Genomic DNA, 13,278 nt, shown 5'->3' on the forward strand with positions numbered 1-13,278 from the left:
CGTGGATGACGCTCAGGGCCACGCCCCCACCTTGGGACAGACCCGGAAGCGGCGGCGCCCCTAGGGGAAGATGGCGCCTTCGGGGCTGAAGGCGGTGGTGGGGGAGAGTGAGTGCCGCCCCCTGGGGGCGGGGGGCTGGGTGCGCACGGACTCTGGGACCCAAGCGGCGGGGAGTTGGGGGCCTGGCTGGGCGTCGAGCACCCGACGCTCGAGGGGGCGGACGGGGACTTGGCCTCAGCTGGATGTCCCGTCTCTCCCTTGAGGGAGCGGAACAAAGTTGGGAGACAGAACTTCGGGGACCCAAGGGAATCAGACTAAGGGTGGCGTAGACAGGCGCTGGGCAGGGACTCCTGGGCCCCCTAGGGTGCCAGCGGGGCGAGGGCACAGCTGGACATCCAGACTCCCGGATCTCAGCCGGGCAAAGTCCGGCGAGCTGGACTCTTGGGGCCCCTGGTGCGGACGGGGACCGGGCCTGGGTGCGCTGGTCAGCGACCCCAGGTGGTGAGAGTGCTCAGGCGACGCGTCCGGACCCCTCTATCCAGGTCCATGGGTGGGGGACGCCTTCCTCCTTGCCCGGTCGCTAAGAGCCCCATGCAACTAGAGGACCCAGGCATCCAGGCCCCTCAGGCTGGGTTCTTGGGGGAGGGGTGGAGGTCGCCCCCTCCCCCACCTCCGGTAGTTCCGGCCTCAGCGGCTCCTTCCGCCCTGGCCGTCATGATAACTGTGGACACGACACTCTTGCCGGTCGGAGCTGCCTATCCACTCCCTCCAGTAGGCAGGGCCCAGTGTGGCTCAAACCCCCAAAACCCCAACTGAAAAAGGAGTCTCCTACATAGGAATTAATGGGGAGATAGGAGAATCGCTGATTCCATTATACAGATGAGGAAACTTAGGCTGGATGTTGGGTAATGGGATGACCACAGCCAGGCATGCCTCAGACCAGGGATCCAGGGGTCCTGTGTTGTGGTCCAGGGGAAACTGATGGAGGTGGAATGAGGGTGTGGCTGAAATATACAGGCCAGGAGTACTTGAGTAGCAGATAGGGAGGCTGAGAGCCCAGCTCTGGAGGCAGGTAGACCTGTTCTGTGAGTCTTGGCTTTCCAGTTATTCGTTTATCTAAAGCATAGTTATCCAGTGGCTACTTATGCCTCAGGCACTCGCCACTTAAGTGCTGAGGGTGCTTATGCAACTTACTTCTCTTCTCTGAACCTCAGTGGCCCTGTCTATAAATTGGGGGTGACTAGGAGCTACCTCACAGGACTGGGGGGAGGAGTAAATGTGAGTTCAGATGGAGGTCCAGCCTGGGACCCAGAAGGTTTGGGGGCACGGTGGGGCCAGAGGATCTGGCATCCTGAGCCCGCCCCTTACTCCCCCGCAGAAATTTTGAGCGGAGTCATTCGGAGCGTCAAGAAGGATGGGGAGTGGAAGGTAGGGGTGAGACAGAATGCCTTGTCCAAACCCATGTGGGGGGCCCTAAATGTGGGACTCCCTCCAACTCCTTAAGGAGGTTGCTGGTCCACAGAGGTGGGGTCAAATGGGCCAGTCTGGGATGCGGTGGGTTGTGGATGGGGTCCTGGGTCCTCGTGTTCAACTAGCTCTTGAAGCTGTCAGGCCTGCCCACTGCCCCAGCCCCTCCTCAGGGACAGGTTCAGCCTCTCCCACCCTCTTGTCTGTCCGCCGGTCCATCTGTCCATCCATCTGGACAGGTGCTCATCATGGACCACCCGAGTATGCGCATCTTGTCGTCCTGCTGCAAGATGTCAGACGTCCTGGCTGAGGGCATCACCAGTGAGTGGACACTCCCACCCCATGCTGCCCAGATGGGACCTGAGTGTGGGATCCCCTCAAATTCTCCAGAACTCCCAAATATGCAGCTTACTGCACAGACAGCGCTGATTTGGGAGCGCATGGCTGTGCAGCCCCTGTATGTGGAAACCCATGTAGGACTCTCAGTGCGTGACGTCCAGAATGGATAACTTTCTATGGGCGATCCCCAAGGGGTATGACTGTGTGACCCCCGAATGTGCAGGACCCTGCCCATGTAGCTCTTAGCCGTGTGACCCATGGGTGTGCACCTCCTGCTTCGGACCCTTAGGGAGTGCAGTCCCCCTGCTTCACTCCAGGATCTGACCCTCCTTCCCAAGTGTCCAGCTCCCTGAGTCAGAGACTCCCCATGTGCCCTGGCCCCACTGCCATCATGTGCCCCTTCCTCTGTTCCTACTAGTTGTGGAGGACATCAACAAACGGCGAGAACCCATCCCCAGTCTGGAGGCCATTTATCTGCTGAGCCCCACGGAGAAGGTGCCTATGTGAGCGGGTGTGTGCGCGCATGTCTGCAGTGTATGGGGGACAGGCAGCTGGCTGGAGGCTGGGGCAGGGGATGGTCAGTCTAGGGGCCAGGCCTGGAGAGTGATCCGCATTCCGCAGTCGGTGCAGGCCCTGATCGCAGACTTCCAGGGAACCCCGACCTTCACCTACAAAGCGGCACACGTCTTCTTCACCGACAGTGAGTGAGGAGAGCCAGTGGGGTGGGGGTCAGGGCGAGGGGGTGTGCGGGCTGCCCTGGCCTGATGCCCCCTCTTGCCCACCCCAGCCTGCCCTGAACCCCTGTTCTGTGAGCTGGGCCGCTCCCGGCTAGCGAAGGTGGTGAAGACGCTGAAAGAGATCCACCTTGCCTTCCTCCCGTACGAGGCTCAGGTACAGCCCAGCCTAGTCCTGGGCAGGGGTGGGGGTCTGTCACCAAACGTCCCAGGTTCCCTCAGAAACAGGCACCGAGACAAGTAAAGGGGACACTGAATCAGAAAGCAAAGGAGCCAACACAGGGCGGAATGAGCTCCTAGCGCTGTGGCACCCAGAGTACTGTCCCACTGGGTAACGGCAGGGGGCAGCATAGAGCTCGCCTCAGCGTCGTCCCACCCAAGTTGGAGGGGACTGAGGTATTTCTCCACCTCCTTCTCTAGACAGGAGTTGGGGGCTGCCCCAGGCCTGCCTCCTAGATGGCAGAGCAGGCTCCAGAGACCAGAGGAAGCCCCAGGGAGTGGCAGATGGCGGCTGCTGGAGTTGGGCAAGGCTACACCTCCAGCGGCGGCTCTGTGCCCTCCCAGGTGTTCTCCTTGGATGCCCCGCACAGCACCTACAATCTCTACTGCCCCTTCCGTGCCAGCGAGCGGGCACGGCAGCTCGAAGCGTTGGCCCAGCAGATCGCCACCCTGTGCGCCACACTGCAAGAGTACCCGGCCATCCGCTACCACAAGTGGGGACCCCACCTGGATGCCACCCTCTGACCTTGACCCCATCCTGTTTCCAATCCCAGCCCCAGTCCTCACCCTGGTCCCTAACCCCATCCCCGACCCCCAGTCTGCGCCTGGCCCTCCCCAACCCCACGCCCTGAGGCGCCCCCCCCCACATCTGCCCACCCCACCCCCAGGGGCCCAGAGGACACGGCCCAGCTGGCCCACGCGGTCCTAGCCAAGCTGAACGCCTTCAAGGCAGACACTCCCAGTCTGGGCGAGGTGAGGGGGCTTTCTGGGGAGGTGGGGGGAGGGCCCAGCCAGGGTCAGGGTCAATGTCCTCATCCCTACCCACCCCCTCCACCCCAGGGCCCTGAGAAAAGTCGCTCACAGCTACTCATCATGGACCGGGCGGCCGACCCCGTGTCCCCACTGTTGCACGAGCTCACCTTCCAGGCCATGGCCTATGACCTGCTGGACATCGAGCAGGACACGTACAGGTGGGTGGACCCCGGGACTCGCCATCTGCCATCACTGCGGACCTGGGTCCTCAGCCAGTGTGCCCAACGCTTATGTCTCCCACTCCCCCAGGTATGAGACCACGGGGCTCAGCGAGGCCCGGGAGAAGGCCGTGCTGCTGGATGAGGACGATGACCTGTGGGTGGACCTGCGGCACATGCACATCGCAGATGTGTCCAAGTACGGGCACGTGGTGGGCGCCGGGGGTATGGGCCCTTCCGCACGCAGTCCCCACCCCTCCCACCCCTCTGTGGACCGGGTACGTGGCCTCCCGCTGTGGGTGAGCGCCCCTCCACGAGCCACACCCCTCCGCTGGCCTCCCCGGTGCGTCCCCAGTGTGGGCTCGCACGTGGCCTGTGTCTCCTGGCTCCCATCCCCTGGCCGTGCAATGCCCCCCAACTCTGCCGTCAAACTACGGTCTTGGCACCCGTCCCCACCCTGCCCCCTGCCCCCTGCCCACTCTCACTGCCAGGAAGGTCACGGAGCTCCTGAAGACATTCTGTGAGAGCAAGAGGCTGACCACAGACAAGGTAGGGTGTGGGCCTGTGTCAGGGTGGGCAGCTTGGGAGGAACGCCCCTTCCCCCCAAAGATGGGGGCGGGGCCTCAGTCTGGATCCCTAGCCTGCAGCAGGGGCCTCCGGTAGGCAGGGCCTGGCTCACGCTCCTTCCTGTCCCCAGGCCAACATCAAAGACCTGTCCCACATCCTGAAAAAGATGCCACAGTACCAGAAGGAGCTGAACAAGGTGAGCGGGGGCGGGGAAACTGCCCCCCTCCAACTGCCACCCCGTCTCCACCCTGGCTCACCTCTGTTACCCCAATTCCCACCTCTGCCCCTCAGTATTCTACGCACCTGCATTTAGCCGATGACTGCATGAAGCACTTCAAGGGCTGTGTGGAGAAGCTGTGCAGTGTGGAGCAGGTGGGGTGAGCCCAGGGCAGGGGTGGGGTCTGTGGAGGGGAGGCTGGGCATGTGGGGGCGTGGTCTGTGGAGGACGCGGGGCCTGTGAAGGGGCGTTTTCTGGGGTAGAGTATAGCTTGTGGGGGTGCCAGGCCCGTGGAGAAGTAGGACCAGGGTAAGGGGCGGGGCCTATGGAGAGGTGTGGCCTGTGTGAGGGGTGGGGCCCGTGGGGAAGAGGCTGGGGCTGCAAGTGGGTGGAGCCTATGGAGAGGACGGGCCTGTGCGAGGGGTGGTGCCTCTCTGCAAACACGTGTAGAACCTTCAGAGACCTGGTGGTCAGATGAAATGAAGCCCAAAGGTCTTGCCGAGCCCCCTGGGATGGTCCTGCCCCGCCCCGTCCCCCCGCATAGTGGCTGACCCCCATGCCCCACAGGACTTAGCCATGGGCTCTGACGCAGAGGGCGAGAAGATCAAGGACGCCATGAAGCTGATCGTGCCGGTGCTTCTGGATGCCGCGGTGCCAGCCTACGACAAGATCCGGGTTCTATTGCTCTACATTCTTCTACGGAATGGTGGGTAGGGGGCAAGGCGGGGGCCTTGGTATACCGCCACTCACCGCAGTCTCCAGTGATCCTGGGACTCTCTAAACCCCACAGTTGCCCTGCCCTCAGGATGCCCCCAAACCCCACAGATACCCCTCTGGACCCTGGGCCTCCCTCCATTGGCCTCCGTTGGCATGGAAAGCCTGCAAATCTATGACGTCTCCAAATTTGGCCCCCTCAACTGATTCCAGAGGATCCCCCAGTCTACTACCCCCTCTGGGATTCACATCTAGCATTCTAACATCAGGAACCCCCCTGCGCCAGCCTGGGTGGCTCCCCTGGTCCCGAGGGCCTCTGAACTGTAGGCTGCTCCTGTCATGGTTCTGGCACCTCCTCACCCCACCGCAAGCCCCTCAACCCAGAAGCGTGCATTGTCCCCCCAACCCCGTGAGCATCCCATCCACGTCAGCCCGCCCATCGGCCTCCTCCAGGTGTGAGCGAGGAGAACCTGGCCAAGCTGATCCAGCACGCCAACGTGCAGGCGCACAGCAGCCTCATCCAGAACCTGGAGCAGCTGGGGGGCACTGTCACCAACCCCGGGGTATGCTGGGTCAGAGACTGGGAGGGGGAGACGGATACGGGGGTGGGGCCGCCTGGGGAGCGGGAACTGAGTCAGAGGGCAGTGACTGGGGGCAGAGGGCACGTCACCAGGGCAGGGATACGCAGGGCATGATGTGGTTCTTGGAGAACAGGGAGGCTTGAGTGGGGTCTGGGGACCGGGGGGCAGAGCCTCGGCGGTCATAGGAGAAACAGGGTGGGCGAGGCGTAGTCAGAGCCCCAGTCCGTGTGGTCCGAGTCCCAGGGGTGGATAGCCAGGTCACCAGCATGGGGCACACAGTTGACCCTGGGCTCCCAGAAGTCTGAGGGCCACCAACCCGGGCGGGACACACATGGCAGCTTCCTGTGCTCCAATCTCTACACATCCCGCTTCCCCTGACCCTGCCTCCGCCTCTGGCCACGCGCATCTCTCATGTTCTCCCCTTGCCGGTTGGTCCTCCGTCTCCCAGGCGCCTGTTGGGCGCCCTGTCCGCCACCTCTCAGTTCCCTTGTTTGTGTGTCCTCCCACATCTGTCTCCATCTTTCTCTCCTAGTCCTGATCTTTCTGTTTGTCGCATCTTTGTCTCACTGCCTCTGTATTTCTTCCTCCCTCTCTCTCATTTTCCCTTCCTCGCTCTCTCTGTGTCTGTCTCTCTCTCTGTCTCCCTCCCTCCTTCTGTCTTTCTCTCTGGTTCTCTGTCCCCTTTCTCCATCTTTGTCTGCAACCTTCCCAAGTCCGACAACCCCCAGCCCCATTTATGACCCGCCTCCTTCTCCCTGATTCCCCCACTGACCCCGGCCCACCCCGCCTGTAGGGCTGTGGGACCACAAGCCGGCTGGAGAGGAGGGAGCGCTCAGAGCCCACCTATCAGCTGTCCCGCTGGACCCCGATCATCAAGGATGTGATGGAGGTACCGCTGCTGGGGGTGGTGGGGCCTGACCCCCACCCCCCGCCCCCATCCAGGCAACATTCAGCCCTTGTGGGACCACAAGCCGGCTGGAGAGGAGGGAGCGCTCAGAGCCCACCTATCAGCTGTCCCGCTGGACCCCGATCATCAAGGATGTGATGGAGGTACCGCTGCTGGGGGTGGTGGGGCCTGACCCCCACCCCCCGCCCCTATCCAGGCAACATTCAGCCCTCTTCCTGATCACCGTCCAAAGGACCCGCGTTTAAGGGGAAATCCTTCATTATGGGCATCCCTGTGGCATCCGATTTGCGCTGTCATGGGGGCATCCCAAGCCCACATTGGAGGAAGTGGGGTGTCAGAGGGGTCCCTCATAGGGGAGCTTCATTTCCTCTCCACTTGCTGGTCCCCTCCTCTGTCCCCCTCTATTCGCTCCTGCCCCCCAGAAAGCCCCCTGGGTCCCCCTTTGTCCTCCCCATGCCAGTCCCTGCCCATTCTGGGAACCAAAAGTAGCAGCAACGCAAAGGACCAGGCCAGGGACCTAGCTGCCTGGCTTCCTGCCATCTGTGTGGAGTCCGGGCACCTCCACCTGCTTGGAGGCCAGTGACCTTGGCCCCCGTATCCCCATGGACTCTGCATGCTGAGACTCCTGGGTACCTGAGGGGCAGGGAGCTCAGAATCCTGGGTTCCCAAGGGTCTGTGGGTCCACACTCCTGGGTCCCTGAGGAGCTGAGGAGGGGCAGGGTCCTTAAGAAGCTAGGGGCCCAGGGTCCTGGGTCGCCAAGGGGCTGGAGACACAGATGGTGGCTCCTGTCTGCCAGGATCTTGGCCCATGAACACACCCTATGGAGGGGGCTCCAGGCCGTGGGCCCCGTCGCCCGGGCCCCTCTCTTCAGCCTCCTCCTCTGGCCCCAGGATGCGGTGGAGGACCGGCTGGACCGGAAGCTGTGGCCCTTCGTGTCTGACCCTGCGCCCACGCCCAGCTCCCAGGCTGCTGTCAGGTGAGGCCCAGGGATGCCCCCGCCCCAGCTGTGCCCAGGCCTGTGGGAGGTGAGGCTTGGGTATGGGGTTGGTGGTCTGCTGTTGAGACTGACCTTTCCCTGTCTCCCCTGGACAGCGCCCGCTTCGGCCACTGGCACAAGAACAAGACGGGCGTGGAGGCACGGGCAGGGCCCCGGCTTATCGTCTACATCATGGGCGGTGTGGCGATGTCAGAGATGCGGGCCGCCTATGAGGTGACCAGGGCCACTGATGGCAAGTGGGAGGTACTTATTGGTGAGTGACCAGGACTGGGGCCCCTGGGCTGGGGTGGGGCCGGGAGCCTGCCCCTGTGTGTGGGTCCCTGGGGGACTGACAGCTGCATGCTTTCTGGGTCTCCAAAGCCTAGAGCCTCGGCAGGGCCTGGGTGAGAGGACACCGGATACCTGAGGGGCTAGGGCTTGGCTTCCCAGGGAAGGGGTCACCTAGGAGTGGACCCCTCTCTTTCCGAGGGGTGAGCCTTCTGAGCCCTTAGGGTCAGGGCATGGTTTCCCGAGCACCCCACCTGGGGGGTGTCAGGGGCCAAGGCCGCTCCCCCAACCCCATCCTCCTGCCCAGGCTCCTCACACATCCTCACCCCAACCCGCTTCCTGGATGACCTCAAGACGCTGGACCAGAAGCTGGAGCACATTGCCCTGCCCTGACCCTCCCGCCTCCACCTGACCTGCCCCCCGCCCTTTTCAGAGAAATAAACTCCCATCTTTCTGCCAGCTGGCACCCACCTCACTTTCTTTCCATGGGAGCTAGACGAGGACTGCCACCCTCGGGTCACATTCCCTGACCTGTGCCTCAGGCCCCACCCCATCCTGTTGTCCTTCCAGAAGGCATCCCAAGCTCTAATTTGAATATTGGCTCCAAGATCTACTAGCTGCTAGGTTTTGGCCAACTTCTTGGGTCCCCCTTCCAAAAACATGGGGGCCAATGACGGCAGTGGCTTGCAGAGGAAGTGAAATGGCGCCAGAAGCTGACGGCACGGGAAAATGACAGCAGCTGCTCCTCTGCTGGTACTGGGGTTATCTCAGCTGCTCCAATGGGACCATCAGTAGTAGTGTTAACAAGCAGAACAGGCCCTGTATCCCAGCACCCCCAGCCCTTCAGGAACTGTCTCAGTGGGGCCTGGGGCCACACAAGGCCAGGGGTCTTCTCAGGCTCCTAGGATCAGAATCTGCATTTGTGTGAGGAACACAGCAAACGATGCCCAGTTCCCACCCCAGAGAGTTAGAACTCTGCCTGCTTCTCTTCCTCCCTGCCCCGCTTTCTCCAGGCTGTTCACAGGGGCTCCTAACTGCAGGACTTATCAGACCCTTCACTGGGTGTGTTAGTTTGCTAAGGCTGCCATAACAAAGTGCCGCATTCCGGGTGACCTACACAACAGAGGTTATTCTCACAGTTCTGGAAACCGGGAGTGCAAGATCAAGGTGTTGGCGGGGTTGATTTCTTCTAAAGCCTCTTTCCTTGGCTTGTAGATGGCCACCTCCTCCCTGTGTCCGCACATGCTCTTCCCTCTGTGTGTGTCTGTGTCCTAATCTCCTCCTCTTCTTCTTTTTTAAAAAAAATTATTTTAATTTATTTTATTTTTGGCTGTATTGGGTCTTCATTGCTGCACGCGTGCTTTCTCTAGTTGCAGCGAGCAGGGTCTACCCGTCGTTGAGGTGCGCGGGCTTCTCATTGTGGTGGCTTCTCTTGTTGTGGAGCATGGGCTCTAGGCGTGCGGGCTTCAGTAGTTGTGGCGCGCGGGCTTCAGTAGTTGTGGCTCGTGGGCTCTAGAGCGCAGGCTTAGTAGTTGTGGCGCACGGGCTTAGTTGCTCGGCGGCCTGTGGGATCTTCCCGGACCAGAGCTCAAACCTGTGTCCCCTGCATTGGCAGGCGGATTCTTAACCACTGTGCCACCAGGGAATCTCCTCTTCTTATAAGGATACCAGTCCTATTGGCTTAAAGTCTACACTAATGACCTCATTTTGACTTAATTATCTTTTAAAAATCTTGTCTCCAAATACAGTCACATTCTGAGGCATGGGGGTTAGGTTTTCAGCATATGAATTTTCTGGGGACACAGTTCAGCCCATAACACTCAGCTAAAGTGAGATGTGAATCTCACAGCCTGAATAAGATAGATGAAGGCCCTTCTCTCTGGGTCACAGACACACAGCCAGGCCAGCAGTCTGTGGCACAGGTGGCTGTGGGAGCCCCAAGAACACAGTAATCCACTCAGGGGCAGCTTGGGAAGGCTTCCTGGAGAAGGTGACACTTAAGAGAATGAAAGTGAAGAGGAGTCTGGGAAGGGAGGGGAGGGCACAGTGGAGGCAAAGGCAAGAGAGCGGAATGGAGTCAGAGGGAAAGATCTTGAGGGAAGACAAGGTCTGAGAGCCACCTGGGGCCTGAGTGAGGATTTGGCCCCTGCTGGGGTGATAGGAAACTACAGAAAGGATCTGAGCAGGGTCAGGTGGGGGCCCCAAGTCTAGTGTTGGCGATGGGGCTCAGCTGGGATGAGTGCCTTGGGAGGGGGCCCTGGTGGGTGGGTAAATTGGGTATAGCGCCCCCCAGTGGAGCGCTACTCATTTCCATCCTGTCACCTCTGGAGTTGTGGCCCCTCCAAGACTGGGACCAGGGGGGCGTGGGCGGACACAGGACACTTGAGGCCCTCCTTCCCTGCCCACGGAAGACTTGGCCCTGATTTTGAGGTCACCTATCCTTTTGAGAATTCAGAGAAGTCTAAAGACACTCTTCCCAGAAAAATTGCATGGACAGTTTTGCAGGTAGGGCCTCGGAGAAGCAAAAACCCCTCAGATTCAGCAATTCTACTAAGATTTATGCGAAACGCGTACTAGGGCAGAAAGATGGACGTGCAAGTCTGTCGAGTAGATGAGGTGCAGGGGAGAAAGTGGGTCATCTCAGACCACTGAGACGGCCGGCCCTGGATGCCCACCCCCTGCCACGGCTTTGGCAGGGAAGCCTTTCGACTGGGAGACGGAGTGGGAGGGAGATGGATTTAAAAGTTTAACTTTTAGGGACTTCCGTGGTGGCGCAGTGGTTAAGAATCCGCCTGTCAATGTAGGGGACACGGGTTCGATCCGTGGTGGGGGAAGATCCCACATGCCACGGAGCGATTAAGCCCGCAAGCCACAACTACTGAGCCCACACACCTAGAGCCAGTGCTCCGCAACAAGAGAAGCCACCGCAATGAGAAGCCCGCGCACCGCAACGAAGAGTAGCTGCCACGCCCCCACGCGCAGCAAGGAAGACCCAACGCAGCCAAAAATCAATTAGTTAAGTTTTTAAAAAATTTAACTTTTAAACTGTCCACCTTGGAAAGCCGCGGTTTTCCTCCGGGACCCGCTTAGGTAGGTAAGCGCTCCGAGCGCCAGGGGGCGCTGTGGCTCAATTTGCTGGCTGCTTTGATCTTTAGCGTCTGTAACCCGAGCTTGGGTGACCCTAATTAGAGACGGCGGGGGTGGGGGAGGGGGAGTAGGTCATGAGTTACTCAATAGTTCTCAGCGCCAGCGAAACTCTTGTTGCTTAAATCGCCTCGGCCTCTGGCCCTTATTTGTACGTAGATGATGTTGTAAAGTCTCCCACCTCAGGACATTTTGATTCTACAAATATTCACGGACCGCCCCCATCCCCGCCCCCGAAAATGGCCACAGCAGCCGGTAGTGACAGGCCCTGACCACGTCCCAGGCATCCTGCCAAGCCCTCCATATGCATTACACAGAATTCTCAAAACCCTCGTGTGAGGGTAAAATCCACCCTCTCTGCGTCCTGTGAGGCCTCACGTCAGGAGCTCCATGATGTCATGTCCCTACGATTGGTCGGTGGGTTGGGGGCGGGCGGGAGGTGTCCCTGGTTTCCAACAATTCTCCACATAAAGGTTTTAGCAGCCATGGATTCCTTCAGATCTCTCCCTTCTTTTTAAATTTAATTTTATTATTTTTTTTCCCCGACGCTGCGAGGCTTGTGGCATCTTAGTCCCCCAACGAGGGATCGAACCCAGGCCACCGCAGTGAAAGCGCGGAGTCCTAACCACTGGACTGCCAGGGAATTCCCCAGTTTTTCTTTCTGTACTTTAAAATTTTATCTATTTATTTATTGCCAATATCTCTTGAAGATTATTTTCAAACCTGTCATTCCTCCCACTGGAATCAGCTGGGATCCTTCTTGAAAGGACTCTCAGCAACTACTGAAGTTGGTTCGTATGGAAAGTTACAACCTAGCGCGTTTTGTTACGTGTTATTGTGGGTGTGGATTAGGTCGCTGAATCCCCGGGAGGCAGCTGGACACATGAGCTCATCGGGGAGGCCTGGGGTGGGAGCAGACCCCAGAGTCACCGGTGGTCATGGTATAAGCTTAGAGGCAACATTCAGGAACCACCGACTGCCACAATAATAATATATTAATATATACCACGGTAATATAGTATTAATATAATAGTACATCATTATTATTTAATACTGTAAGATGGTCTGGCCCCGGCTGGGCGGTGGTTCTCAGGATGTGCCAAGAAGGAGGACTCCACAAAGTGAGAGAAAAGGATTCCTCAGGTCAGCATCAGGCCTTCGGAAGGTCAGGAGGGCACCCCTGGGGTGGTGAGCACTGATGCTCTTGGTTGTGGGGACATGGGAACACATCATAGCAGGGAGACTTCTCAGCCCATGCTGTGCAGGGCAGGGGGCTCTGCTAGAGAAATATCTCATCCAAGTTAACAGGAGGGAAAACTTTGTGGTCTTGAATTTGCTCTACTTAAAAATAAAAGTGAGGGGCTTCCCTGGTGGCGCAGTGCTTGAGAGTCCGCCTGCCGATGCAGGAGACGCGGGGGGGGAGTAGGTCATGAGTTACTCAATAGTTCTCAGCGCCAGCGAAACTCTTGTTGCTTAAATCGCCTCGGCCTCTGGCCCTTATTTGTACGTAGATGATGTTGTAAAGTCTCCCACCTCAGGACATTTTGATTCTACAAATATTCACGGACCGCCCCCATCCCCGCCCCCGAAAATGGCCACAGCAGCCGGTAGTGACAGGCCCTGACCACGTCCCAGGCATCCTGCCAAGCCCTCCATATGCATTACACAGAATTCTCAAAACCCTCGTGTGAGGGTAAAATCCACCCTCTCTGCGTCCTGTGAGGCCTCACGTCAGGAGCTCCATGATGTCATGTCCCTACGATTGGTCGGTGGGTTGGGGGCGGGCGGGAGGTGTCCCTGGTTTCCAACAATTCTCCACATAAAGGTTTTAGCAGCCATGGATTCCTTCAGATCTCTCCCTTCTTTTTAAATTTAATTTTATTATTTTTTTTCCCCGACGCTGCGAGGCTTGTGGCATCTTAGTCCCCCAACGAGGGATCGAACCCAGGCCACCGCAGTGAAAGCGCGGAGTCCTAACCACTGGACTGCCAGGGAATTCCCCAGTTTTTCTTTCTGTACTTTAAAATTTTATCTATTTATTTATTGCCAATATCTCTTGAAGATTATTTTCAAACCTGTCATTCCTCCCACTGGAATCAGCTGGGATCCTTCTTGAAAGGACTCTCAGCAACTACTGAAGTTGGTTCGTATGG

The 13,278-nt window shown here is 58.9% G+C and overlaps 1 protein-coding gene across 3 annotated transcripts; it reads left to right on the top strand.

Annotated features, from left to right (window-relative positions):
* Positions 1 to 24: 24 nt before the first annotated feature.
* On the top strand, positions 25 to 8,441 carry STXBP2 (syntaxin binding protein 2). 3 transcript variants are annotated; one of them, XM_007460602.1, is made up of 19 exons: positions 25 to 107; positions 1,379 to 1,428; positions 1,707 to 1,788; positions 2,225 to 2,301; positions 2,389 to 2,506; positions 2,594 to 2,697; positions 3,105 to 3,253; positions 3,428 to 3,512; positions 3,600 to 3,730; positions 3,822 to 3,929; positions 4,222 to 4,279; positions 4,428 to 4,493; positions 4,589 to 4,669; positions 5,082 to 5,220; positions 5,682 to 5,791; positions 6,603 to 6,698; positions 7,608 to 7,693; positions 7,810 to 7,967; positions 8,289 to 8,441. In XM_007460602.1, the coding sequence occupies exons 1-19, from the start codon at positions 71 to 73 to the stop codon at positions 8,372 to 8,374; spliced, it is 1,821 nt and encodes a 606-aa protein (XP_007460664.1). In that variant the 5' UTR covers positions 25 to 70; the 3' UTR covers positions 8,375 to 8,441. The 3 variants fall into 3 exon arrangements, with proteins under 3 accessions (XP_007460664.1, XP_007460665.1, XP_007460666.1); XM_007460603.1 differs by having other exon boundaries at positions 2,428 to 2,506; XM_007460604.1 differs by having other exon boundaries at positions 2,437 to 2,506.
* The last annotated feature ends 4,837 nt before the right edge of the window (positions 8,442 to 13,278 follow it).

This window comes from Lipotes vexillifer, unplaced genomic scaffold (genome assembly GCF_000442215.2).
Source record: "Lipotes vexillifer unplaced genomic scaffold, Lipotes_vexillifer_v1.1 scaffold1011, whole genome shotgun sequence".
Taxonomy (NCBI): domain Eukaryota; kingdom Metazoa; phylum Chordata; class Mammalia; order Artiodactyla; family Lipotidae; genus Lipotes; species Lipotes vexillifer.

Bases quoted from the DNA above. Each gene is read 5' to 3' on its own strand.
- STXBP2 (XM_007460602.1), top strand. From the start codon at position 71: ATGGCGCCTTCGGGGCTGAAGGCGGTGGTGGGGGAGA. The intron at 2,507-2,593 runs GTGAGTGAGGAG...TGCCCACCCCAG, and splicing joins ACACGTCTTCTTCACCGACA to CCTGCCCTGAACCCCTGTTC. The intron at 3,254-3,427 runs GTGGGGACCCCA...CCCCACCCCCAG, and splicing joins CCGGCCATCCGCTACCACAA to GGGCCCAGAGGACACGGCCC.